The sequence below is a fragment of the Dermacentor silvarum genome, chromosome 8 (assembly GCF_013339745.2).
Source record: "Dermacentor silvarum isolate Dsil-2018 chromosome 8, BIME_Dsil_1.4, whole genome shotgun sequence".
NCBI lineage: Eukaryota > Metazoa > Arthropoda > Arachnida > Ixodida > Ixodidae > Dermacentor > Dermacentor silvarum.
In genome coordinates, this window is record NC_051161.1 from 871,334 (window position 1) to 894,767 (window position 23,434).

Below are 23,434 nucleotides of genomic sequence, written 5' to 3' on the forward strand. Positions count from 1 at the left end.
ATTTAATTTATATTTCATTCAGATAACCTCTATGGTTATCTATTGCACCACTGTCACAGGTATGTCACAAACTCCTATTTTTGAGTACTGTAATCATAAAGTGCCATGAACGCGCAACATATTGGAAGCTATACTCATCCTTTGTTTCCACATGTGCTGCTTCAGGAAATAATGTATTTGGTTGTCAGTGCCATGATTCTTCTGCTGCCCTGTGTCATCGTGCTGACAGTTTCCTTTGCACCCAGTTCAAGCACATTTAGTCAAGGCCTGCATTCTGATAACAGTAACTCGGAACCACTAACACATGAAAACTATTTGAGATTCTTGAACCTGCTGAGACCATTTGCTGCTAAAATGTAATTTCAGCCAAACACATGCAATTTGGGCAGCATATGCACTGCAGCTGTAATTAAACCACCTACAGTGCAGTGCTTCTCAAAAATGATTTGTTCTAAACTCACCATCTGTGCTGCTCTGGTCAACTAACATCTTCTTAGCTGTTTTGTTGGCTTCCTTGACTGCAGGGCGAAGCGATCGAAATGAAACTTTTTCTTTGCCGAAACCATCCTGCAACAGAGTTCATTTTACATGTTCTTCAAGGGCAGTTAAAATACCCGAAAAGATCGACCCATTTCATTCAACGTATATAACAGGCAAACATGTACATAAGCTGTTCACATGAAGCCATCTACCGCTATGGAGTAAACTGGTAACACCTAAAGGTCTGAATAACTGAGCATCTGAAAAAGTTTTGCTTGAAAAGAACTTTACTTTGCAAGTGACCAAAGCTGCCTTGCTGTATACACCCCTAGGGGCTTGCAGGGGTGCCATCAAAAGCCTGGGAATGGTGAATTTGGAAATCAGGGACGGGACAAGCAGTGCCCAGCCACTGCACAAATGACGGAAGACATACGGGGCTGTGATGTTTTGCTTGTGCGAGTGCTGTGGTGACAGTCTCCAGACAGAAAAGGCACTGTGTATCAGTGGTCAATGAAACAGTACAATGAGATGGTAATTTGAGATGGCCAAGCCCACATGCACTTGCACTGCTTTTTCCAGACAAGCATAACAAAGGCCTGGCTGTGAAGTGTAGCTGGGCACTATTTAGCCACCACAATGAACTTGCTTTACTGTGCGACCGACATATTTATTTACTAATGTAAAAGAATTATATGGCTCATGAGGCAGAAAACCCGGTGTAGTCGGCGTTGGCGTGGCCACGATGCCCAAAAAGTCAAGTGAGTCCAAGTGAGAGAATCGAGGCTGTTGATGACGTCAATTAAAGCAATGTTAATTAAGACAGAGTGAATTAAGGCAAAGTTAATTAAGACAGGTTTAATTAAGATATAATTCATTACGGCACTCAAACCCATAACCAGTGGTGTGAGTCAAACCCATGACCTTTGGTGTTACTTAAGGCGACGTTAATTAAGGCATGGTTAATTAAGATCGAGTTAAGGCGCTCGAACTCACAACCTTAACGTGGGAGTCGAACCCTCGACCTTTGGTGGTCACAATGCTTTCGTATTCATCCACGTAGGGAGAACTAAGTGCCCCTTTAATTTTTATTTATTTATTTACAAATCCCTCATAGGCTCCAAATAGGAGTATTATTGTGGGGGGACAGTACATAATAAACGTTAAAAAAAAAGAAAGACAGAAAATATGAAAAGGAACAAGAACAAGGCATTATACAAGGGCTAAATGTAGATAGAGTAATGTAACAATGGTTAAAGCAGTATTGCAGATACTTAGTATTATATAATTTTGTTTTGTGCAGAAATAAGTCATTATACAATAGGCATACAGTAAAAGCTCGATGATACGATCACGGCTAATACGAATTTCCGGATGATACGAATTTTTCTGTGGTCCCGGCCGAGCCCCATTACTTTGCAACGTGCTAGAGAACGGTTGTTACGAATCGATTTTCAGCCTGCGTCGGTTGATACGAATAAACGCCGCCCCACCGACGGCCGCGAAAGAGAACAGCGCGCAGTCACGCGCTTTCTCTCCTCTTTTGGTGCGGAGGCGCAGCGCCGGACAGCGCGGACTCCGCGACTGGGCGCGAAGAGTTTGAAGCGGTGGCGCTTTTGGTGCTTTTGTACTTCTCCTTTTCTGCGAGCCGTCAGATGGAGTGGCTGCTGCGCTTCGGGCCGCGTTCTTCGTGTTTGCGCCATTTTTCCTAGTCGCAGCGAGCTATGTCTCGCAAGCGGAAAGCATTCTCCTTTAAAGAGAAATTAGACATTCTTCGAAAGGTCGATGAGGATCCCAAGAGGAAGCGAACGGAGTTGGCTAAGCAGCTAGGCCTCGCAATGTCAACACTGAGCACAATTGTTGCACAGCGAGACTATCATGAAAAACGTGCTTTCGTTCAACGTCAACGCGAAGCAAGCGAATTCGAACGCGCTTATTTCGAACATACCGCGCACCGACAATGCTCTTAGCAGCGCGCCAAATCACGCGGCGGCGCCTCCGACCGGCATTGCTCCGACACCGCCATAGAGCAAAAGCTCAGAAGAGACCCCTCAATGCCGCGCGCGAAGGAACGGAAAAAAAAAAAAAAAAACCCGCGGCGGAAATTTCACCCTCTCTCAAATTGCAAGGTCGCCGTTGCTGCATCGCGCCGGAACAAGCGTGTACGTGCCGACTAGAGTGTTCTAGACAACCGTATTCTAGCACACAATAGTGCCGACGTCTCAGCCAGGCGGATAAAATGGCAGTGAACCCTTCTCCTCTATAGGCGGAGTTGACGCGGCCAAATCCGCTTTCCTGCCGCCCTCCTCCCTCACCTTCGACGGTCTCCGCGCGCACCCGTGTGCCGGCGCCGCTTTGTTTTCTGTCGTTATCGGGAAGCGACCGTTAGCCGGCGTGAGCAGTTTCATGGCCCGCGCTTGCTATGCGCTTGCGCGCCGCGATATTTCACGACTCGCATCGTTCGTGCATCGTGCTATGGTGCACGAATACTTCAAAAATACGTCCTTTTAATTCGTACAAATTTTCGGGCCCCTTCGAGTTCGAATTATCGAGATTCGACAGTAGTTTTAATTGTGTTTCGATGATACGAATTTCGGCTAATACGAATATTTTTCGTGACCCCGTGAGATTCGTATCATCGAGCTTTTACTGTATACAATTACAGGCAATGGTAAATTTAGCAATCACTTAGACATAGGCATAAATGGTTAGTTTTGCTTTTCTAAATGCCATAGAACCATGAATATCAGCAACACAATCAGGCAGGTCATTCCAACGACTAATTGCACATGACAGTGCCAGATGTATTAACGCTTGGGTGTGGCCAAAAAGACAAGCAAAGCTGTGTTGATTATGAAGCCGGCGGATGTGTGATGTGGTTGTGATAAAGGTAATGTCTTTTCGTGTGTGCTGTAAATTATTTTATAGAATAAACAGACAATATGCATCTTCAAAAGCATAGAGCAATAGAGTGGGCACGGCGGACCATCGACGAGCATGTGGCTTAAACTGTTCTGCTACCTCGCGCAGGTGCTTGCTCATGGCCTGGCCGGATCAGCGATACCACAACTGCCGTAGCTTGATCAGTCTTCAAGAAATGCAATCGACCATCCCTATCTGTTAAACTTCGCCACGTGCACTTGGACCACAACTAAGACACCGATGCCACGTCACTGCCTTCGTGACGCCATTCCTTCACTGTTTTGGGATGCGTCACTGGAGGTGCCACCTATTCATCATGTGTGACACATCGCTTTATAAGGCAACTGCTCCAGACCTACACTTTCAGTGGTCACGGTGGGCCATCAACGAGCATGTGGCTTAAACCGTTCTGCTACCTCGTGCAGGTTAGTAACTGCTATAGCATGATTAGAAGTGATTGTCACAGTCTTTTGGTCCTGCCGTGCCTCGTATACAGTGTGCTTCTATTGTCCATGATGTGTACTCGTATGCTTGCTGCTGATGTGCGGCGACATCGAGTTAAATGCCGGCTCCACTGACGGTAGTGAGGCCTCTATCGAATCCATGTTGAAAGAATTGCTGTCTGGTGAGAATAAGTTGGCAGCAGATGTGACTGCGCTCAGGGAGCAACGCACTAAGGTGGAAAACGTTATCGCTGATTGGGGAGCCAGATTCATTGAATTAGAAAAACGAGCTTCGTGTGTGGATGACCTTGAGCGTACAGTAAGATCACTGGAGGCGAAGTTGACTGATCTCGAGGATAGGAGCCGGCGATCCAACCTGGTAGTCTTTGGCATTCCGGAGGATGTCGGCGAAACTGAACCTATCCTTAAAAATAAAGTTCTTGACGAGGTGTTTTCTACAAAGCTTGCTGTTCCTTGCAAATCTGTTGGCAGAATTCAACGTCTTGGTAACAAAGGTAACAAGAGACCAGCCATTATTTACATCAAGGATTTTACCGAAAAACCGCTTGTCTTAAAAAGTGCGTACAAATAAAAGGGTATTCGAATATCGATTCAAAACGATTACTCGCACAGCACACTAAGGAAAGGAAAGCTCTTGTGGGATAGTGTTAAAAGTGAAAGAGAATAAGGCAAGAAAGTTCACTTAATTATTGATAAGATACCTGTTAACAATGAGCTATTCATATGGGATGAAATGTAAGAACATGAGGATAAAAATTGACGGCCATGAAAGTACTTTGAAAAATGCTTGACTTGCTTACGCTGACACTTCCCCTGGTGCTAAAGAACGGAGAATTTTAAACATTAACGCCCACAGTGTCGTTAATAAATCAGAAAGCCTTGAGGCAACTATCATGGGTTACAATCCCAATGTAGTTGTGATAACAGAAACATGATTGCATGACAATACTGAAGATGCCGTTGTTTTCTCCATCTTATCTAACGTATCGCCGTGACAGGTGTACTGAAGATGCCGTTGTCTTCTTCATCTTATCTAGCGTATCGCCGTGACAGGTGTATTAGAGAAGGGGGGGTAGCAGTTTTGGTAAAAGAAACTACATCCGCTACTCTGTTATGTCAGGTCGATTACTTGGAATCTGTTACAATAAAGCTTACTTACTGGGATAAATCATTTTTGCTATTTGCTGTTTATCGAGCCCCTGACTTGCCCCTAGAATTCTTTCATGACCTTTTTGAGCACATGGTTTCATTCACAAGCGATAAAGTACTACTTGTAGGCGACTTTAACCTACCAGATATTGATTGGGAGAACGCGTTTTTCTGCAGAGGGAATAATTAACACTTAGGTTACTTACATGACATCACTCTGTCTCACAACCTACAACAGGTTGTTAAACTGCCAACGCGCACCTATGGTACGTCAGCAACCATACTTGACCTCGTTTTTGTAAGTCGTTCATTAGAAAACTTTTTTGTTTCGGTTGAACCTGGAATTTCTGATCCTAGTCTGGCATATTTTTCTTGTCCTTTGGAACTGCTTAACAACAAAAAATGCAAACAACCACTGTTGAAGATTTATCTCGTGCCAGAGAGGAAAGTGTCTTGGATTATCTTGAACTATGCCTTGATAACTTTCACGGTAACAATGCTACTGTGCTTTGGGATAAACTTAAAGAAATTAGTATCACTCACTGCCTTAGGAACTTTATTCCCAATAAAACTAAAAAACACTTCCAAGACAATCCCCTGGATAAAGAGAGAGATCTTGCACCTTAAAAGAAAAGTTAAGCACTTAAGACGACGATGTGCCACACGTACATGTTTCAATTCACAAAATCCAAAATAGACTAAACAAAGAAGTACGGCAAGCTAAGCGCTGGTATTTTCACCATACATTGCCAAATTTCATTCGAACAGCACCCCAAAAGTTTTGGGCTTTTCTAAGCACAAAAACCAAGACAACTGACCAAATTATTTATGAGGGCCATGTCGTTGTCGAAAAACAATGTATCGCGGAGAACTTCAGTCATTATTTTCAGTGTTTTTTTCCAATTTCGATGGTGGTATAAACCTTAACCGCATGTCATGTACCAGACCTCTGATATTGTTTCGAAACCGGGTGTAGTATCGATGTTGCTGAACCTCAAAGCAAAATCATCTCGAGAACCAAACAACATACCGAACGCTTTTCTGCGCAGTGTGGGGATCGAGGTGCCTTGCCGTGCCTCGTCCGCCAGCTTGCGCATTGTGCTTAGCTCGATCTCCAGGAACCATCGCCGTAACGGCAACATGGCGGACACGGATAGTGCGCCGGAGCTAATTTCCCAAGCAAACCGTGTTTCTCCCTCCACGGGATTGAGTTGCTGCGCAAGAACGACTTCGGGACGCGCCCTGATTGGCCTCTGAAGGCTTATCCTACGAGCGACGGTCAGGAAAGGGCACGACGCTCCTCCACTCTGCAACGCACAAAGGCGCAACGGCAGGGTTCATCGACTCTCCGACACGGCGCAGAGAAGGCTCCAGTGTCAGATCGCCAACAAACACGGGTTTATTCACCCAAGATACAGCACAGTGTGATAGTCACGGCGCTTACGGGCTCACTGCAAAACCGATCGAGTACGCGCACCCGCTGCGCTAGGGCTAACCGGGTAGCGGTCCGCCAAGCGTGAGAACGAGGAGTCGCGAGAACAAAGGTCTCATGTAACCACCTTGTTGCAGGCCTGTGTGCATTTGCCGCGGTGAGGAAGTGCTCATCGGACGAGAGCTCGGGTGGAGAGGGTGCCCGGGGCCGCCACGCGGGTGCGTCCCGGTGACGTGTTCTCGCGGGGCAAGTCTAATTCCGGGGGGGGGGGGGGGGGGGGAGAAGCACGGTTTGCGTGGGAGAGTAGGTCCGGCGCGCTAGCCATGTCCGCCAAGTTCCCGGTACGGCGGCGGTTCGCGGAGATCGAGCTAAGCGCCACGCGAAAGCTGGGGGACGAGGCGCGGGAAGGCACCTCGATTCCCACACGTATTGTGGAGATGCGCAACTCTCACGCGTCCTCCGATATTGTTTTCCCCGCATAGCTCGCGTCACCTGTAATCCGGCTTCCCCGTGTGGCTAAGCGCCAGCGGTGGTCGGTGTGGTTACGGTGCATTGCGAGAGATGGCGCGAGTGTCGTGATGGTAGCGCCACCTAACGGCGGGGTTACATGGAAGCAAATGGTTGAAGGCGTTTCCTCTTCGGGTTGGGATCAGTAAGCGATGCGGACATCCAGCATGTGCGCCGATCCACGCTTCGCGAGACCGTCTCGCATGGCTAGGAGCAGGGCACCGGTATGGACAAACATGGATCGTTCGACAAACATGGACCGTACACGTGAACGACTAGGCGATGGTGTCATAGCATGGGGCGAACATATTCGCTCGCAATCCGGTCGCGGTGAATCGGACTTTCTTAATGTGTCGCGTGCCCATGTGAATGTTTTATGCGTAGTAACTCGGCTAGCAAGCATTAGTGTATGAAAGGTGCAATAAATGCCCTTTTGACTGTTTGCACTTCTGTGTTGTCGTTCCTTTGTCCCAAGAGCACGTGTGAGACCCCACAGTATGCAGACTGTGGCAGTGACAAACATGCTACGGCACTCCACCTGGGGAATCCTCACGCTGTGTCTTCCGACTCCAACCACAGTGATAAAAGTGACAAGCTGAACTGTGAGCCACAGCTACCTGAGGTCTCCTCAACATGTACAGAGGTGTGTGGAAGTGGCTATGCTGGCAGGTCCTGCTCGAAGATCTGCTTGGTGCTTGGTAGCCATGCAAGGCAGCCTCAAAAGAAGGTGAGAGTGTGCTATCCTCAACGACCAGAGCAACAGGTCACTCGCAAGAACAGAATTCTTTTATGTTTTTGGGATAAATAGTCAGTGTGCTGCCTGCACATTAAAGATGTATTCAGGAGTTGCGGAGACTACGGGGAGAAGAGCTTCTGGGTTCTTAGTTAAAGGTATCCATGGCAGAGACAACTTAGCACTCCCAACTCTCACAGAGTGTAATAAGCTGCCAGACAACAGAAATGAGATTCCAACGCTCGAGGTGGCATGGCATCACTCACCTCAAGGCTATAGCTGAACAGATCCCAAGCCTTGAGCCAAATGCTGAAATTCTTATTCTGCTCGGAAGAGACATTATGAGAGTCCTTAAAGTCCGCCAGCAACGAAACGAACCGGCTGATGCACCCTTCGCCCAACAACTTGACCTTGGCTGGGTAATAGTGGGCGATGTTTGCGTTCACCACCAGCGCACATCCGACTGTGTGAGAAACTTGAAAACCAGTGTACTTGACGATGGTCACCCTTCTCTCCTAAGACCTTGCACCAGCCACTTTCTTGTTAAAGAAAACCTTTCCGCTAAATCAGAAAGCACGTGGCCTTTCCAACTTGTTCTTCGCTCAGCCATACATGATCGCTGTGATGACGTTGCACAGGCCTTATTCGAGGTGACTAAGGAAGACAACCAACCTTCTCAATCCGTGGAGGACAGGAACTTTTTAAGAATCATGGACACTGAGTCCTACAAGAATGAATTGGGTAACTGGGTGGCACCTCTCCCTTTTCATTCTCCAAGACAGCGGCTTCCTAACAACAAGAGACTAGCTCAGGTTTGCCTCGCCACCTTGAAACACATGCTCGAAAAGAAACCAGAACCAATGGAGCATTTCGTGGTAATCATGGAAAAAGTGTTCAAAAATTGGCCATGCAGAAGAAGCTCCACCTCTTAAAGAGGGAGAAGAATGCTGGTACCTTCCCATCTTTGGCGTGTGTCATCCACAGAATCCAAGCGAAACTAGAGTTGTGTTCGATTCTAGTGCGCAGCACGATCGAGAACACCTCTTTGAACAGCGTTCTGCTCACTGGACCAGACTTGACGAATAGTCTGTTAGGTGTGCTCATCCGTTTCAGGAAGGAGCTTGTCGCAGTGACAGCGGATGTTCAACATATGTTCTATTGCTTTGGCGTGTGCGAGGACCATAGAAACTACCTAAGATTCCTGTGGTTCCGCAACAACGACATTCACAATGACGTTGTAGAGTACCGGATGACGGTGCACGTTTTTGGCAATAGTCCGTCACCAGCTGTAGCAAATTATGCCCTTCAGAGGATAGCACGCGAAGGGGAAGAGGAATTCAGCACGGATGCCAGGCAATTTGTGGAAAGAGACTTTTATTTTGATGATGGCCTGAAGTCCCTTCCCATGGAGCAAGAAGCTGTCATCCTACTGAAGCGCACATAACGCATGTTAGGAGCTTTGAATCTTAGGCTGCACAAAATCGCTTCTAACAGCATTGCAGTGATGGAGGCGTTCCCAAGGGACGACCGCGCAAAGGACCTGAAGGATCTCGACCTGGGCGTCAACACCCTCCCCATCCAACGTAGTTTGGGAATCTGCTGGGACTTGAAGGGAGACGTATTTACCTTCAGGGTTCCGAAACAAGAGAGACCATTACCCATCATGGTGTCTTGTCAATTGTTAGCAGCTTTGCCGCTCCCGCCACAATCAAAGGGTGAGTTCATCACAAAGACCTTTGACTGGGACGCCCCCCTTGCTGATGAGAAGAAAAAAGAGTGGGAAGACTTGAAGGATTCCTTGAAGGCGCTTGAAGATTTGCCTGTGCCTCGTACGTATGTACCCGCCTTGCTATCTACAGCCCATCGGAAGGAGGCGCACATCTTTTCAGATGCCTCAAACAAGGCAGTCGTCGCTCTGGCGTATCTGAAGATCACGGACAAACACGGCGCGTGCCATGTGGGATTTATCATGGCGAAATCTAAGCTGGTGCCACGTCCAGAACACATGGTTCTTAGGCTCAAGCTCTGTGGCGCAGTCTTGACCGTGGAGTTGGCAGAGCTCATAGAAAGAGAAATGGACTCTGTAGACTTCTACTGTGACAGCAAAGTCGTCCTCGGCTATATACACAATGAGACAAGGAGGTTCTATGTGTACGTCAGCAACCGAGTACAACGCATCAGAAAATCAACTTGGCCGGATGAGTGGCACTATGTTCCGACTAGTATTAATCCAGTAGATCTCGGCACAAGATTTGTGTCCGCATCGCAGCTTCAAGAGTCATGCTGGCTGACTGGTCCAGAATTTCTACGACACCACGAAGAGTGTTCAGAAGTCCTGCAAGGCAGATTTGAACTTATTGGTCCTGACCTGGACGCCGACGTGCGGCCGCAAGCAACTAGCCATGCAACAACTGTGAGCATGAGAGGACTTGACACCGGCACGTTTGAGCGCTTCTCGAGTTGGACAAGTTTGACGCATGCGCTGGCAGTTCTCGTACGTGCGGCGAGCAACTTTCGCAACAGAAAGTCCGTTCAAGACCTTGTTTCACCGAATCTGACTCGACCATCTGCAGAACACCTGGCTCGAGCAAAGACAGTCATAATCCATTCAGTACAGTGTGACGCATACTCAGAAGAACTAAATTGCCTAGGTCAGGAGAACTTCATAAAATCGAGTCCACTGTGGAAGCTCGACCCATGGGTCGATGGCAACGGTCTGCTGAAAATCAGCGGTCGTCTAAGAAAGGCCCAGTGCAGACAAGACGAGTCTAAGCCCATTGTCATCCCTGGACATCACCATATTGCCATGCTGCTCGTACGCTACTATCACGAAGAGGTCAAGTACCAAGGTTGACACCTTACTGAGGGAGTGATCCGAGCAGCCAGCTTCTGGATCACTGGGGCTAAACGTCGGATCTCCTCGTACATACACAAATGCGTAACATGCCGCAAGCTGCGAGGCAAGCAGCAAGAGCATAAAATGGCAGACCTGCCAACGGAGCGGCTCAGCACAGACTCTCCTTTTACCTACGTGGGTCTGGATGTTTTCTGACTATGGCAGGTGACTGCACAACACACTAGAGGTGGTGAAGCCCATAGCAAGTCATGGGCTGTGTTGTTCACGTGCATGGGCGTCCGTGCAGTGCATATCGAAGTCATAGAATCCATGGACGCTTCAAGTTTTATGAATGCTTTAAGAAGATTCTTTGCCATTAGAGGCCCGGCAAAACAGCTACGCTCTCACTGTGGCACAAATTTCATTGGAGCATGCTCAGAGCTGCAGCTCAATGTGGATGATCCGGACACCGAAAGAGTCCACGCATTTCTCTCGAACTTGGGATGCACTTGGGTATTCAACCCTCCCCACGCCTCTCATATGGACGGAGTCTGGGAAAGAATGATCGGCCTTGCCTGCTGCATCTTAGACTCCATGTTGTTAGAGCACTCCTCCGGCCGTTTCACGCACGAAGTACCTGGCTGAAGTTACGGCCATCATAAATGCAAGGCCTCTAGTCCCAGTCTCCACAGACATGAAGTGCTGAGAAATTCTTACTCCTGCAATGCTCCTGACCCAAAAGATGGGTGCAAACGCTCTGGCACCTGGTCTCTTTGACTGTGAGGATTTGCATAGGCATCAGTGGCGTCAAGACCAATGGCTCGCCGACTCTTTCTGGTGCCGTTGGCGGGGTGACTTCTTGACCACGCTGCAGAGTCTCCGCAAGTGGCAGTTCCCAAAACGGAATAGCAAGTGTGGTGACCTAGTGCTCTTCAAGGACAAGAACGTTAACCGCAACGAGTGGCCTATGGCACATGTAGTCAAAACGTTTCCCAGTGCGGATGGGAAAGTGCGAAAGGTTGAGGTGAAGACAGCGAGGCGGTGGTGTGGTGAAGACATTTTCCCGGCCAGTGACTAAGACTGTCTTTCTTGAAGCGCATGAGGACTAATGTACTGTTTCTTTAGCCCACATAGTGGTATCTTGTGATACCAGGCGGGGAGTGTGTCGGAACCATGAGTGTGCCGGAACCATGTGTTAAAGCTGCCACAATTTTGGTTCCTGTTACAAGTTTCGGTTTCGCTCTTCTAGCCAAGCAACCTTGTACGACCAGAATTCCGCGTTTTCTTCTCTCAGTCTCTTTTCCATTGTCTGTCCCGCTGGTGTTGCATCACTGTGGCAGCACCGCGTTTTTACGATGGTTGACATATATGAAATCTAAAGTTTTTTATAGTGGTGTCGCCATCTGTCATCTGTCCGAGGAGCGGCCGCTACATCAACGTGCGTCATGAAATCAGAACAGTTTCTTCAAAGGTTTCTCTACTGTGACACAATTAACAACAATTATTCACAACTTTGCAAGCGCTCTTGACAAGTCAAGCCAAATTGATGTAATATTTTTTTAGACTTTAGGAAAGCCGTTTGACCTTGTTCCTTACAATAAACATTGTGGGGATGCACGACTCTCACACGTCCCCTGATGTTGTTTTCCCCGCACGGGTCGTCTCCTGCAATCCGGCTTAAAACTACAGTCGATAGACCTTCCAGCCTATATTATTAACTGGGTAGCGGCTTATCTGTCTAATTGCAAGCAGTTTGTTTCAATTGATAATTATTCTTCTAACAAATTTTCAGTAACCTCTGGAGTACCTTTATTAACTGGGTAGCGGCTTATCTGTCTAATTGCAAGCAGTTTGTTTCAATTGATAATTATTCTTCTAACAAATTTTCAGTAACCTCTGGAGTACCTCAAGGTAGTGTGCTAGGACCTTTACTATTTCTAATATACATAAAGGATATCCGTAACGAAATTTCTCATCCTGTTCAAGTTTATGGGGAGCACACGCTGCCACCTTCTCCCGCGGGCCCTCGCACGTCGCTTGCGCACGGAGCGCACGCGGCGGTAGCCGGGCAGACATCTCGTGCGCGCACAGCGGGAGCCGGGCGGACACGGGAGAAATGCACTTTGCCCTCTCCCGGTTCTCGCTCGCCTCTCGCGATGGGCGCGCCCGCGCAGGAAGAGGGAAAGTATCCGGCGGGTGAGGAGGACACTCCCCTCGCGGAAAGGTAAAAAGGTATAAAAGAGCGCGACCGAAAGACCCCTGGGGCTCTCTGATCTCGCTTCACGTACCTGCCCATACGGATTTACCCGCTGAAACCCGTGAGTGACCTCATTTGCCTGACTACTACACGCGACGAGGCAAGCCTATTTTATTACTTATTATACAGAGCGGACTTCCCTCTGCAAGTGTGTTTTATTGCCCACAGCAATAAACGTTGTTGAGTTGGCTCGCTTGTTGCTTTATTCGCCCGAACCCTATGTAGCTGCGATTATACGCACTACGGGTTGGGGAAGACCCCCACATTTGGCGCTACCAACGTGGTTCGAATTTGGCAACACGGCAAGTCTTTTTCTGTTTTTTGGAGCTGGGACCATTGCCGGCCGCGAATTTTCGGCGCTGCTGGACACGGGCGCAAGCACTTCGTTGTTCGGCGAACAGGTTTTGTCCCACTTGCAAAAGCACGCAGTGCGCTTGCGGGACTGCCGAACGACATTCAATCTTGCGAAAGGCGTGGCCCATTCGGCTGGCGCCGCAAGGCTGACTGTCAGGTGGGGAGAGCGAATGAGACGCACGCGTTTCGTTCATCTCCCAGGGCTCAGTGTTCCTGTGATTCTCGGCCGGAACTTTCTCCTTAAAACTGGGATCGTTGTGGACATTGCGAATGGCGGCTATCGCGACGGTCAGTTAAAGTCGCTAAAAACGTTCATCAGCCCGCCGGCGTCCGATCTTGCCTGTGCAGATGGGGCGTCGGAATCGTGTCGCGCGCCGAGTTCGGGGGCAAGCCCCCGAGCTTCGCGCTCGCCCTCTCATGGTCCCCTTTGGGATCGAGAGGCACGGCACGAACCGTGTCGCGCGCAGAATTCGGGGGCAAGCCCCTGCGCTATGCGCTTGTCGACTCACAATCCCCAGTGGGATAGAGCGACACGGCACGAAGAGGCACCACATCCTCTGTCCGCCTGTGCGGCTCATTTGGATGATGCACAGAAGGCTCGTTTGTCGGCACTGTTACGCGACAACGCAGACCTTTTCACCGATCAACCGGGCTGTACCGATTTGGCGAGCCACGCGATCGAAACTGGTGACGCGCTTCCTTTGAAGTGTAACCCCAGGCCCGTCAGTCTTGCCAAGAGGCAGGTGATTGATGGTTTGCTGGACGAGATGCTATCGGCCGACATTATCCGCCGCTCGTACAGCGCCTGGGCGTCTCCAACTGTGTTGGTGCCTAAGAAAGATGGCAGTCATCGCCTGTGCGTAGACTACCGCCGTCTGAACGGAGTAACTCGTAAGGATGCCTATCCGCTTCCTACGATTAGCTCCATTGTAGGAACCCTGGGCAGTGCGAGGTACTTCACTACGTTGGATGCCTCGAAAGGGTACCTACAGGTCCGGATGGATGCGCGTGACCGGTCCAAGACCGCGTTCACGTCCCACAGAGGGTTGTTTTGAGTTTACTCGTATGCCCTTTGGTCTATGCAACGGTCCTGCGACCTTTCAGAGACTGATGGACCGTGTCCTCGGGGAAGCAAAGTGGTCATACTGCATGTGCTACCTCGACGACATCGTGATGTACTCACGAACCTTCGAAGAACACTTGGCCCATGTTGCCGATGTGCTCAAGAGGGTGCGGGCCGCCGGGATGACTTTGAATCCTGCAAAAGCCCAACTAGCGCAAACCCGAGTTCAGTTACTGGGGTTTACGCTGGGCGAAAGCTCCATTGAGCCGGACCGGGAGAAACTTCGGGCAATCCTCGATTTCCCCGCGCCCAAGGACGTACATGGCCTTTGCCGCTTTTTGGGAATGGCCAACTTTTATCGGTCGTTCATCCCGTCCTGTGCCCGAGTGCAGGCGCCCTTGAGCAAGCTCTTGGGTAAGTCGGCCGAGTGGCAATGGGGACCTGAGCAGCAGCAGGCTTTTCGCCAACTGTTGTGGGGGAGCACACGCTGCCACCTTCTCCCGCGGGCGCTCGCCCGTCGCCGGCGCACGGAGCGCCCGCGACAGCAGCCGGGTGGACATCTCGTGCGCGCACACCGCGCGCTGCGGGAGCCGGGCGAACACGGGAGAAATGCACTTTGCCCTCTCCCGGTTCTCGCTCGCCTCTCGCGACGCGCGTGCCGCGCGGGAAGAGGGAAAGCATCCGGCGGGCGAGGAGGACACTCCCCTCGCGGAAAGGCAAAAAGGCATAAAAGAGCGCGACCGAGAGACCCCCGCTCTCTCTGACCTCGCTTGACCTTCTGCCTGGACGGATTTTTACCTGCTGAAAGCCGTGAGTGACCTCGTTCGCGTGACTACCACACGCGACGAGGCAAGCCTATTTTATTAGTTGTTATACAGAGCGGACTTCCCTCTACAAGTGTGTTTTATTGCTGACAGCAATAAACGTTGTTGAGTTGACTCGCTGGTTGCCTTATTCGCCCGAACCCTACGTAGCTGCGATTACACGCGCTACGGGTTGGGGAAGACCCCCACATTTGGCGCTACCAACGTGGTTCGAATTCGGCAACACGGCGAGTTTTCTTTTCTGTTTTTTGGAGCTGGGACTACTGAAGTTGCAGTAAACAATGGCGACGGGCTTGTCTGACTTTCCAGATTTGTTCATGTTGTCGGAGGTCGCGGGAGATAATCAGATGCCTAGTGCTAACGCGGCGGCAGCTTCCGAACAAACCGGTAGCTTTGATTTTGAGTGTTTCACGCGGAACAGTCGGGATCGCGGAAACGCCACGTTGGCAGGGTTTAGGCCTGAGAGTAGGCCTAACACGCCTAACACCTCGCCGCGTCATCCCGCGGACTCAGAGCCACCTATGCCTCTAAATAGTTCGACGCAAGCTGCGGATGCGTCCGAACCTTCGGGCGGTAGTATTCCGTCAAGCGAAATAATGCTGCAGAATGCGCTGCAAGTCATGCAGAGCTTAGCCGGCGCCCTGCAGAACACCATGCGGGCCCCGTCGCAGAGCGAGCGACCACGAATTAAGGTAGACATGCCTACCTATAGTGGGTACCACGATCGCACTAGTGCAAACGAGTACCTCGACCGTCTGCAGTATTATCAGCAAGCAACAGGGCTTTCAGACGCCGAACTTCTCACGCGCGTGGTCCCTGCTTCACTGACTGAACAGGCGGCTCGTTGGTTCCGACTGGCCGGACACAGAGCCCGCACAGTAGAAGAGTTCCGCGCGAACTTCCGCGAGGAATTTCTTCCGGCCAACTACGAGTGGCGTTTGAGGAGAGAGTTGGAGTTGCGTACCCAGCATCCGGACGAGTCCCTGCTGGAGTATGTTCGAGCGATGGACGAACTTTATCGTCTCGCAAGCCCTCTCGCCACCGACGCCGATAAAGTCGAGCGCGTCACACGGCAAGCGCACCCGACTTTCGCGGCCTACTTCAGGGGATGTAGGTACCGAGACTTAGACGAGCTCGCCACCGAAGCAAAGCGCATCCAAGGGGACATCCTCGCGTCGCGAGCATACCGTCCGCCTCCACCCGCCGCGCTGTCACTCGAGCCTCGTTGCGCGTGGAACGGCGGCGGGATCGCTTCACATTCCCCGAGGGTCGACGCGTCGGCATCGTTCGCCGACGAGCAGCAGGTCCAGCGTGGTTGGGAATTATCAGACCGCGCCTTGGACCCGTACGCCTACGCGCTGAAAACAGCACAGCATAACGCGGCACGCAGTGCGCCGCGGCAGGAACTGGCGACTAATGCGAGAACAGAGGAGCGGCACATGCCGACCGCCGAGCGTGGAAGCTACGGCCCGCCGGATTGGAGCGACGGGCGCCCACGCCACCGAGGCTTCGGTGGCCGTTGCTACCAATGCGGCGGACTGGGGCACATCGCCCGTGACTGCGCAAGCACGCCGGGCCAAGGTCGAGCACGTGGTTCGGGAAACGGGCAAGGCCGCCGGTGATCCACCTTGGGTCCCGGGCGGCGATCTCGAACACAATTGGCAATTTCGATTTACTTGCGCCTTTGGCTTGTCGCGTAGGAGGTGTCGCGGACTCGCAGGCGCCGTTCATCGAGCTAACGATAGCCCGAAAGAAGTTTGCCGCATTATTGGATACTGGGGCAAGCGCTTCTTTATTTGGTGACGAGGTGTTGCAGCATCTCCGCGAGAACAATATCCGCTTAAGAGATAGTGACATCACTTTCCGCCTTGCTTCCGGCACAGCACAATCGAGCGGTGCAGCTAGACTAGTTATTCGTTGGGAGAGACGCGTCAGGCGACAACGCCTCGTACATCTTCCCGGTCTGTCAGTGCCTGTTATTTTAGGTCGAGACTTTCTCGCCAAGTCGGGTATTTTGATAGACATCGCCAGCGGAGGTTACCGAGAGAACGGAACGGGTGTTTTGAAGCGTTTCGCAAAAGCGCCCGTGCCTGCGGCGACACGCCAGTCTCCGGGGGCGGCGCGAGCGGGCCACACCCAGCCGCAGCTGAGCGAGCAAACCGTAATCGGTAAAGACGGTCAAAGCAACGGAGAGACGGTAGCACAACATTGTGCCGCGACGTTGCAAGAGGCAGCGCACCCACTTTTGTCAGAGGTCAACAGCCTGCCGGAGAGAGAAAGGGCACGACTGTCATCGCTGTTGTACGAATACGACGCGATTTTCACGGACCGGCCGGGCCTCACTACGTTAGTCAGGCACAGGATAGACACGGGTGACGCTGCGCCGTGGAAATGTAATCCTCGGCCGATAAGCTTGACTAAACGGAAAGCACTTGACAGCGCCTTAGACGAACTCATCGACACAGGCGTTGTGGAAAGGTCGAACAGCCCATGGGGCTTCCCGGTAGTTCTAGTCCCGAAGAAGGACGATACTTATCGCCTTTGCGTAGACTACCGCAGGCTGAATGAGGTTACGAAGAAGGATGCGTACCCTCTACCCTCCATTTCCTCTTTAGTATCTAACCTAGGCGGGGCGAAGTACTTTACGACGCTCGATGCTAGTCGTGGATATTTTCAGGTCGAAATGGACGAGCGTGACAAAGAGAAAACGGCTTTCACTTGTCACCGCGGGCTCTTTCAGTTCAAAAGAATGTCTTTTGGCTTAGTCGGAGCTCCCGCTACTTATCAGAGGTTGATGGACCGAGTTCTAGGAGATGCGAAGTGGCAACATGCTCTCGCATATCTCGACGATATAGTGGTTTATTCGAAAACATTCGACGAGCACTTGCGCCACTTGAGAGACGTCCTAGACAGGCTGAGGTCCGCGGGTATCACGTTGAACCCGAGTAAAGCTCAGATAGCTGCGAACAGAATAACGCTGTTGGGATTCACGTTGGACAACGGCCGCATTCTGCCGAGTGAGGATAAGCTCGAGGCTATACTGAGCTACCCGTCGCCGAAAGATATCGGCGAATTGAGACGCTTTCTGGGATTGGTGAACTTTTATCGCCAATTCATTCCAGACTGCGCGGCAGTGCAAGCGCCTTTAACGAAGCTCTTAAGGAAAGACGAGCGTTGGACTTGGGGTCCAGAGCAGGAGGCGGCACTGCGCGGCCTCACAAAGGTGCTCGCTGACACGGCAGAGTTGCAGCTGCCCGACTTGAACAGGGAGTTTGTGATTCAAACAGACGCAAGCGACCTGGGTCTAGGTGCAATTTTGCTTCAGGAGCACGGAGGCATTCTCCGACCGGTTGCGTTCGCGAGCCGTTCGTTGACGCCGGCGGAAAGGAACTACTCGGTGACAGAGAAGGAGTGTCTCGCGATAGTTTTCGCTCTGCGAAAGTTTGACTATTATGTCGACGGAGTGGCTTTCACAATTGAGACTGACCACATGGCTCTCACTTGGTTGAGGCGCTTGAGTGAGCCGAGTGGTCGCCTGGCGCGTTGGGCACTGCTGCTGCAGCGTTACGACTTCACCGTGCGCTACCGCAAAGGAAAAAGCAATGCCGCAGCGGACGCACTTTCGCGAGCGCCTGTCCGAGGCGAGGGAGAAACCCTGGCCGTAGCCCGAGTAAGGGACGCGGAACAACCGTCGATCCTGGGCGAGAGCGTGAACCACGTAGATGTTGTCGGTTCCGCAGGAGTTGTCTTCAGCAGAAAGGAGCTGTTCGAGGCTCAGCAGAAGGATCCGTTTTGTCGAAAAGTGCTTGACGGGCTCCGAGAGCCGGGCGGCGCGGCCGCCGCGCACATGGAGGCAGCTGGTATTGCTGTCGGTGCGGAGCGCTCAGGAACAGCTGGTAATGCTGTGAGCGCACTGGATTCCTATCTGCTGAATTCCGACGGCGTCCTGCTGAGGTATATTCCCACCGAGAACGACACAAGTGAGGCGTTTAAGGTGGTGATACCGCGCGCGTTGAGAGGAGCACTGCTACGCTACTTTCATGACTCGTGCATTGCTGGGCACGCGAGCGGCCCCAAGACTTACGTTAAGTTGTGTCGCTTCGCTACCTGGCCAGGCATGAAACGGGACGTGATTCGCTACGCCCGATCGTGTCATGTGTGCCAAAGCGTGAAGCCCCGAGGCGGACGACCGCCCGGCTTCATGCAGCCTATCGACAGCCAGACTCCCTGGCAAATCGCGGCATGTGACATCATGGGACCGTATCCCACAACACCGAGCAGGAACAAATTCTTGCTGGTGGTCACGGATCACTTCAGTAAATGGGTAGAACTTTTCCCCCTACGAAAACTGACGGCACGGGTGATCATGGATAAGTTGATGGAGGTTTTTACCAGGTTTGGTTTTCCGGAACAGTTGATAACGGACAATGCGTCCTACTTCACTGCAAAGGTGTTCGTTGACTCATGCGCCGCACTTGGCATTAAGCATAAGAAAACGACAACCTACCATGCCCAGTCGAACCCCACTGAACGAGTCAATCGCAACATCAAGCACATGCTTGTCGCGTTCTCTGAAAGGCATAAGGACTGGGATACCTACCTTCCAGAGATCGGGTTTGCATTGCGATCGACAGTGAACCGCTCGACTGGGTATGCGCCTTCTTCTCTCAACCTGGGGAGAGAGCTGCCGAATCCGATGGATAGGGTTCTCGCGGATCGCAGCGGAATGCCAGTCGCGCCGTCAGCACGAGCTGAATACGCGACGCATCTACGTGCCAAGATGACGGAAGCTTTACATAAAGCACGCTGTAATCTTCGCACTGCAAGGGCACAGCAGAAGGCGCAGTACGACCGCTCGCATCGGAACGTCCACTACGAAGTGGGCGATCTGGTGCTTCGACGCCAGCATGTTCTCAGCGATGCTACCAAACAGTTCGCTGCCTCGCTGGCGCCGAAGTGGACCGGGCCGTATCTAGTGAGAGAGAAGGTTTCCTCGCTTGTTTACCGGCTCGAGAACAAGAAAGGAAAGCCGATCGGCGGACCGGTACACGTATGCGACCTGAAACGCTACGTGCCGCGTGATGAGCAGTGGGATGACGATCAGGCCCTCCCTCAACCGCGATCGGTGAGAGAGAGCAGTCAGAACAGAACGGCGAGCCCGCAGCCGCGCTACAATTTGCGTAGCAGGCGAAGGTAATCTGACTGCTATAGTTGCGTAACCCGACGACTGCGAGGAACATTCGTAAGTCCGGGTGGCGTTGCGTACCGCGTGAGCATACAGCCGCGCCGGGCTGGCACCTTGGTAGTTCCTGCCGGGGAAGCGAACGTCTAGTGACCATGGAGCGCCGAGTATGGATGACGAGTCGTCAAGGCCACGACGGGAATGTGGCGTGAACGCTCGACGCGTGGGTGTGCGGTTTCACCAAAGACTGCTGTGAGGGCCAGTGCGGTGATTATCCTGTGCTGCGACTCGAATTGGTGATGATGCTTGCGAACATTCCCTTCGCAACAGACGTCGATGGTGTCCCCGGATACGGCCAACTATGCTGCTGATCACAGTGCCGTTCCGTGCAGTTTGCTATGCAGTTGCTGATAATTTCCAGGAGCAGAGCAAGACGAGATACGGCCGTGCGAATTGCCTGCAGTACGCGCTGGAACAACTGACGCCCTTGCAGTACTGACGGCGCTACGCCGGCCTTGGAGCCGCACGAACCGCAATCCGGCGGCCGGCAGACGACCACCCCTCCAGCGCAGCCGACACCTAGGGCGCAGCACTGAGAGCCACCTTCGAGCCCCGACAACGATCCCGCCTCGCAAGCCCGAGCAGTGCAGCTGACCAGCCGCCTCCGAGTCGGCATCAAGTGTCCGCCAGCTGAGGGCTACATCACCACAACGCTTCCTCGGTCGCCAACCTCGGCGGGTACTCAGGCAAACGGACGTCCCTAGGTGCCAGCCTCAACGTACGGGGGCCTTCTTAAGGGGGGGAGGATGTGGGGGAGCACACGCTGCCACCTTCTCCCGCGGGCGCTCGCCCGTCGCCGGCGCACGGAGCGCCCGCGACAGCAGCCGGGTGGACATCTCGTGCGCGCACACCGCGCGCTGCGGGAGCCGGGCGAACACGGGAGAAATGCACTTTGCCCTCTCCCGGTTCTCGCTCGCCTCTCGCGACGCGCGTGCCGCGCGGGAAGAGGGAAAGCATCCGGCGGGCGAGGAGGACACTCCCCTCGCGGAAAGGCAAAAAGGCATAAAAGAGCGCGACCGAGAGACCCCCGCTCTCTCTGACCTCGCTTGACCTTCTGCCTGGACGGATTTTTACCTGCTGAAAGCCGTGAGTGACCTCGTTCGCGTGACTACCACACGCGACGAGGCAAGCCTATTTTATTAGTTGTTATACAGAGCGGACTTCCCTCTACAAGTGTGTTTTATTGCTGACAGCAATAAACGTTGTTGAGTTGACTCGCTGGTTGCCTTATTCGCCCGAACCCTACGTAGCTGCGATTACACGCGCTACGGGTTGGGGAAGACCCCCACACTGTCTAGTGCCATTGCGGAGACAGCGCAGCTCAGACTCCCCGACCTGACCAGACCGTTCGTTCTCCAGACCGACGCGAGCTATCTGGGTTTAGGAGCAGTCCTCCTACAGGCATACGATGGCCTGTTGCAGCCGCTGGCCTTTGCCAGCCGCTCCTTGATACCGGCTGAGAGGAATTATTCTGTGACGGAGAAGGAGTGCCTCGCTATCGTGTTTGCACTACGTAAATTCGATGTCTACCTTGATGGTACGAAATTCGTAGTGCAAACGGACCACAGTGCGCTAAGCTGGCTGATGCGGCTCCGTGAGCCTGCGGGCCGGCTGGCGCGCTGGGCTCTCCTGATACAGCATTATGACTTTTCTGTGCAGTATCGAAAGGGGAGCACTAACGTGGTAGCTGACGCGCTATCTCGTGCCCCATTGTCCACCCAGAGCTTTCCTCCAGGTGCAACAGCCGCTGCCGGTGCCTTAGCGCCAGCTAGCGTCGGGGACGAAACGAGCGGAGAGAGAGGCGAGTCCGCAAGCGGGCAAACCTGTTTCTCCGCGCTCCAGGCAAGCAGCACGCCGGAAAGCGTGCGTGCAGGGGAGCTTCTCGAAAGCGAACCCATGACGCCGATGGCTGCAGTCCTGAGTGGGGACGAGACCAACCTCCCCTTTGGGAGAATTGGAATCGCTTTCAGCAGGCAAGAGCTACTGAAGGCCCAGCAAATTGATCCGTTTTGTCGCGGAGTGAGCGACGGTCTCAGGGAGACGGAGCGCCGAGACGCTGCTGGTAGTGCGGCGGGCACAGGGGGGCCGGAAACAGCGTGTGTCGCTGAGTCCCCCGCGGATTTATATTTGCTGGATCATGATGGGCTCCTGCTGAAATACATAGCCACCGATGATGACACTGTGGACCCGTTTAAGGTGGTTATCCCCAAAAGTCTGAGAAGCGCACTGTTGCGATGTTCTCATGACGAACCCTTGGCCGGTCATTTGAGTGGCTCTAAAGTTTTTGCGAAACTAAGCCAAACTGTGACCTGGCCTGGCATAAAGCGTGACATTTTTCGCTATTGCCGTTCCTGCCATGTCTGTCAAATGGTGAAATCAAGGGGTGGCAAGCCGCCCGGGCTGATGAAACTAATCGACAGTGAGCGACCGTGGCAAGTGGCCACCTGCGATCTTATGGGGCCTTTCTCCAGGAGTAAGCAGGGGTTCACACACCTGATGGTAGTCGTTGATCATTTTTCTAAATGGGTGGAACTGTTTCCGCTTCGTAAAGTGACAGCACGAGCGGTGCTGGAAAGGCTACAGGAAGTGTTTTCTCGGTTCGGCTTTCCGAAAAGACTGATTACGGACAATGCGTCCTATTTCACCGCTCGGGTGTTTGGTGCTACGTGTCGTTCCCTGGGAATTAATCACTGCACCACTTCGCCCTACCATCCCCAGTCCAATTTGACGGAGAGACTCAATAGAACTCTTAAACCAATGTTAGCGGCCTTTGCCGAACGTCAAAAGGATTGGGCAGACCACTTGAGTGAGCTCGCGTTTGCAGTCCGAACCTCCGAGAATCGCTCAACTGGTTTCTCTCCCGCCTTTCTCAATTTTGGAAGGGAGTTGGCTAATCCGGTGACCAGTGTCATGCAATGCCAGCTCGGGGACGAGGAAGCGCCGGCAGACTGTTCTGCTTACGCTTCAGCACTTCGGGACAGGCTTTGTCGGGCTCTCTGTAGAGCAAGGCAGAGTTTGGCGTCGGCCAGGGCCCAGCAGAAGGCTCAATACGACCGGAAGCATCGCCATCTTTCATTTAAGGTAGGTGATCTTGTCCTGAAGCACAACCACGCTCTTAGCGATGCGACCAAGGGGTTCTCAGCCTCGCTCGCTCCTAAGTGGCTTGGTCCGTAC

The 23,434-nt window shown here is 52.3% G+C and overlaps 1 protein-coding gene across 1 annotated transcript in view; it reads right to left on the minus strand.

The window, feature by feature from the left end:
- LOC119460513 (intermembrane lipid transfer protein VPS13A) overlaps window positions 1–23,434 on the minus strand; it is a 1,139,096-nt gene that overhangs the window by 322,850 nt on the left and 792,812 nt on the right. Inside the window, exon 63 of the mRNA XM_037721434.2 lies at window positions 462–567. Within this exon, the coding sequence (XP_037577362.2) occupies window positions 462–567 (106 nt within the window). The remainder of the gene's footprint in view (window positions 1–461; window positions 568–23,434) is intronic.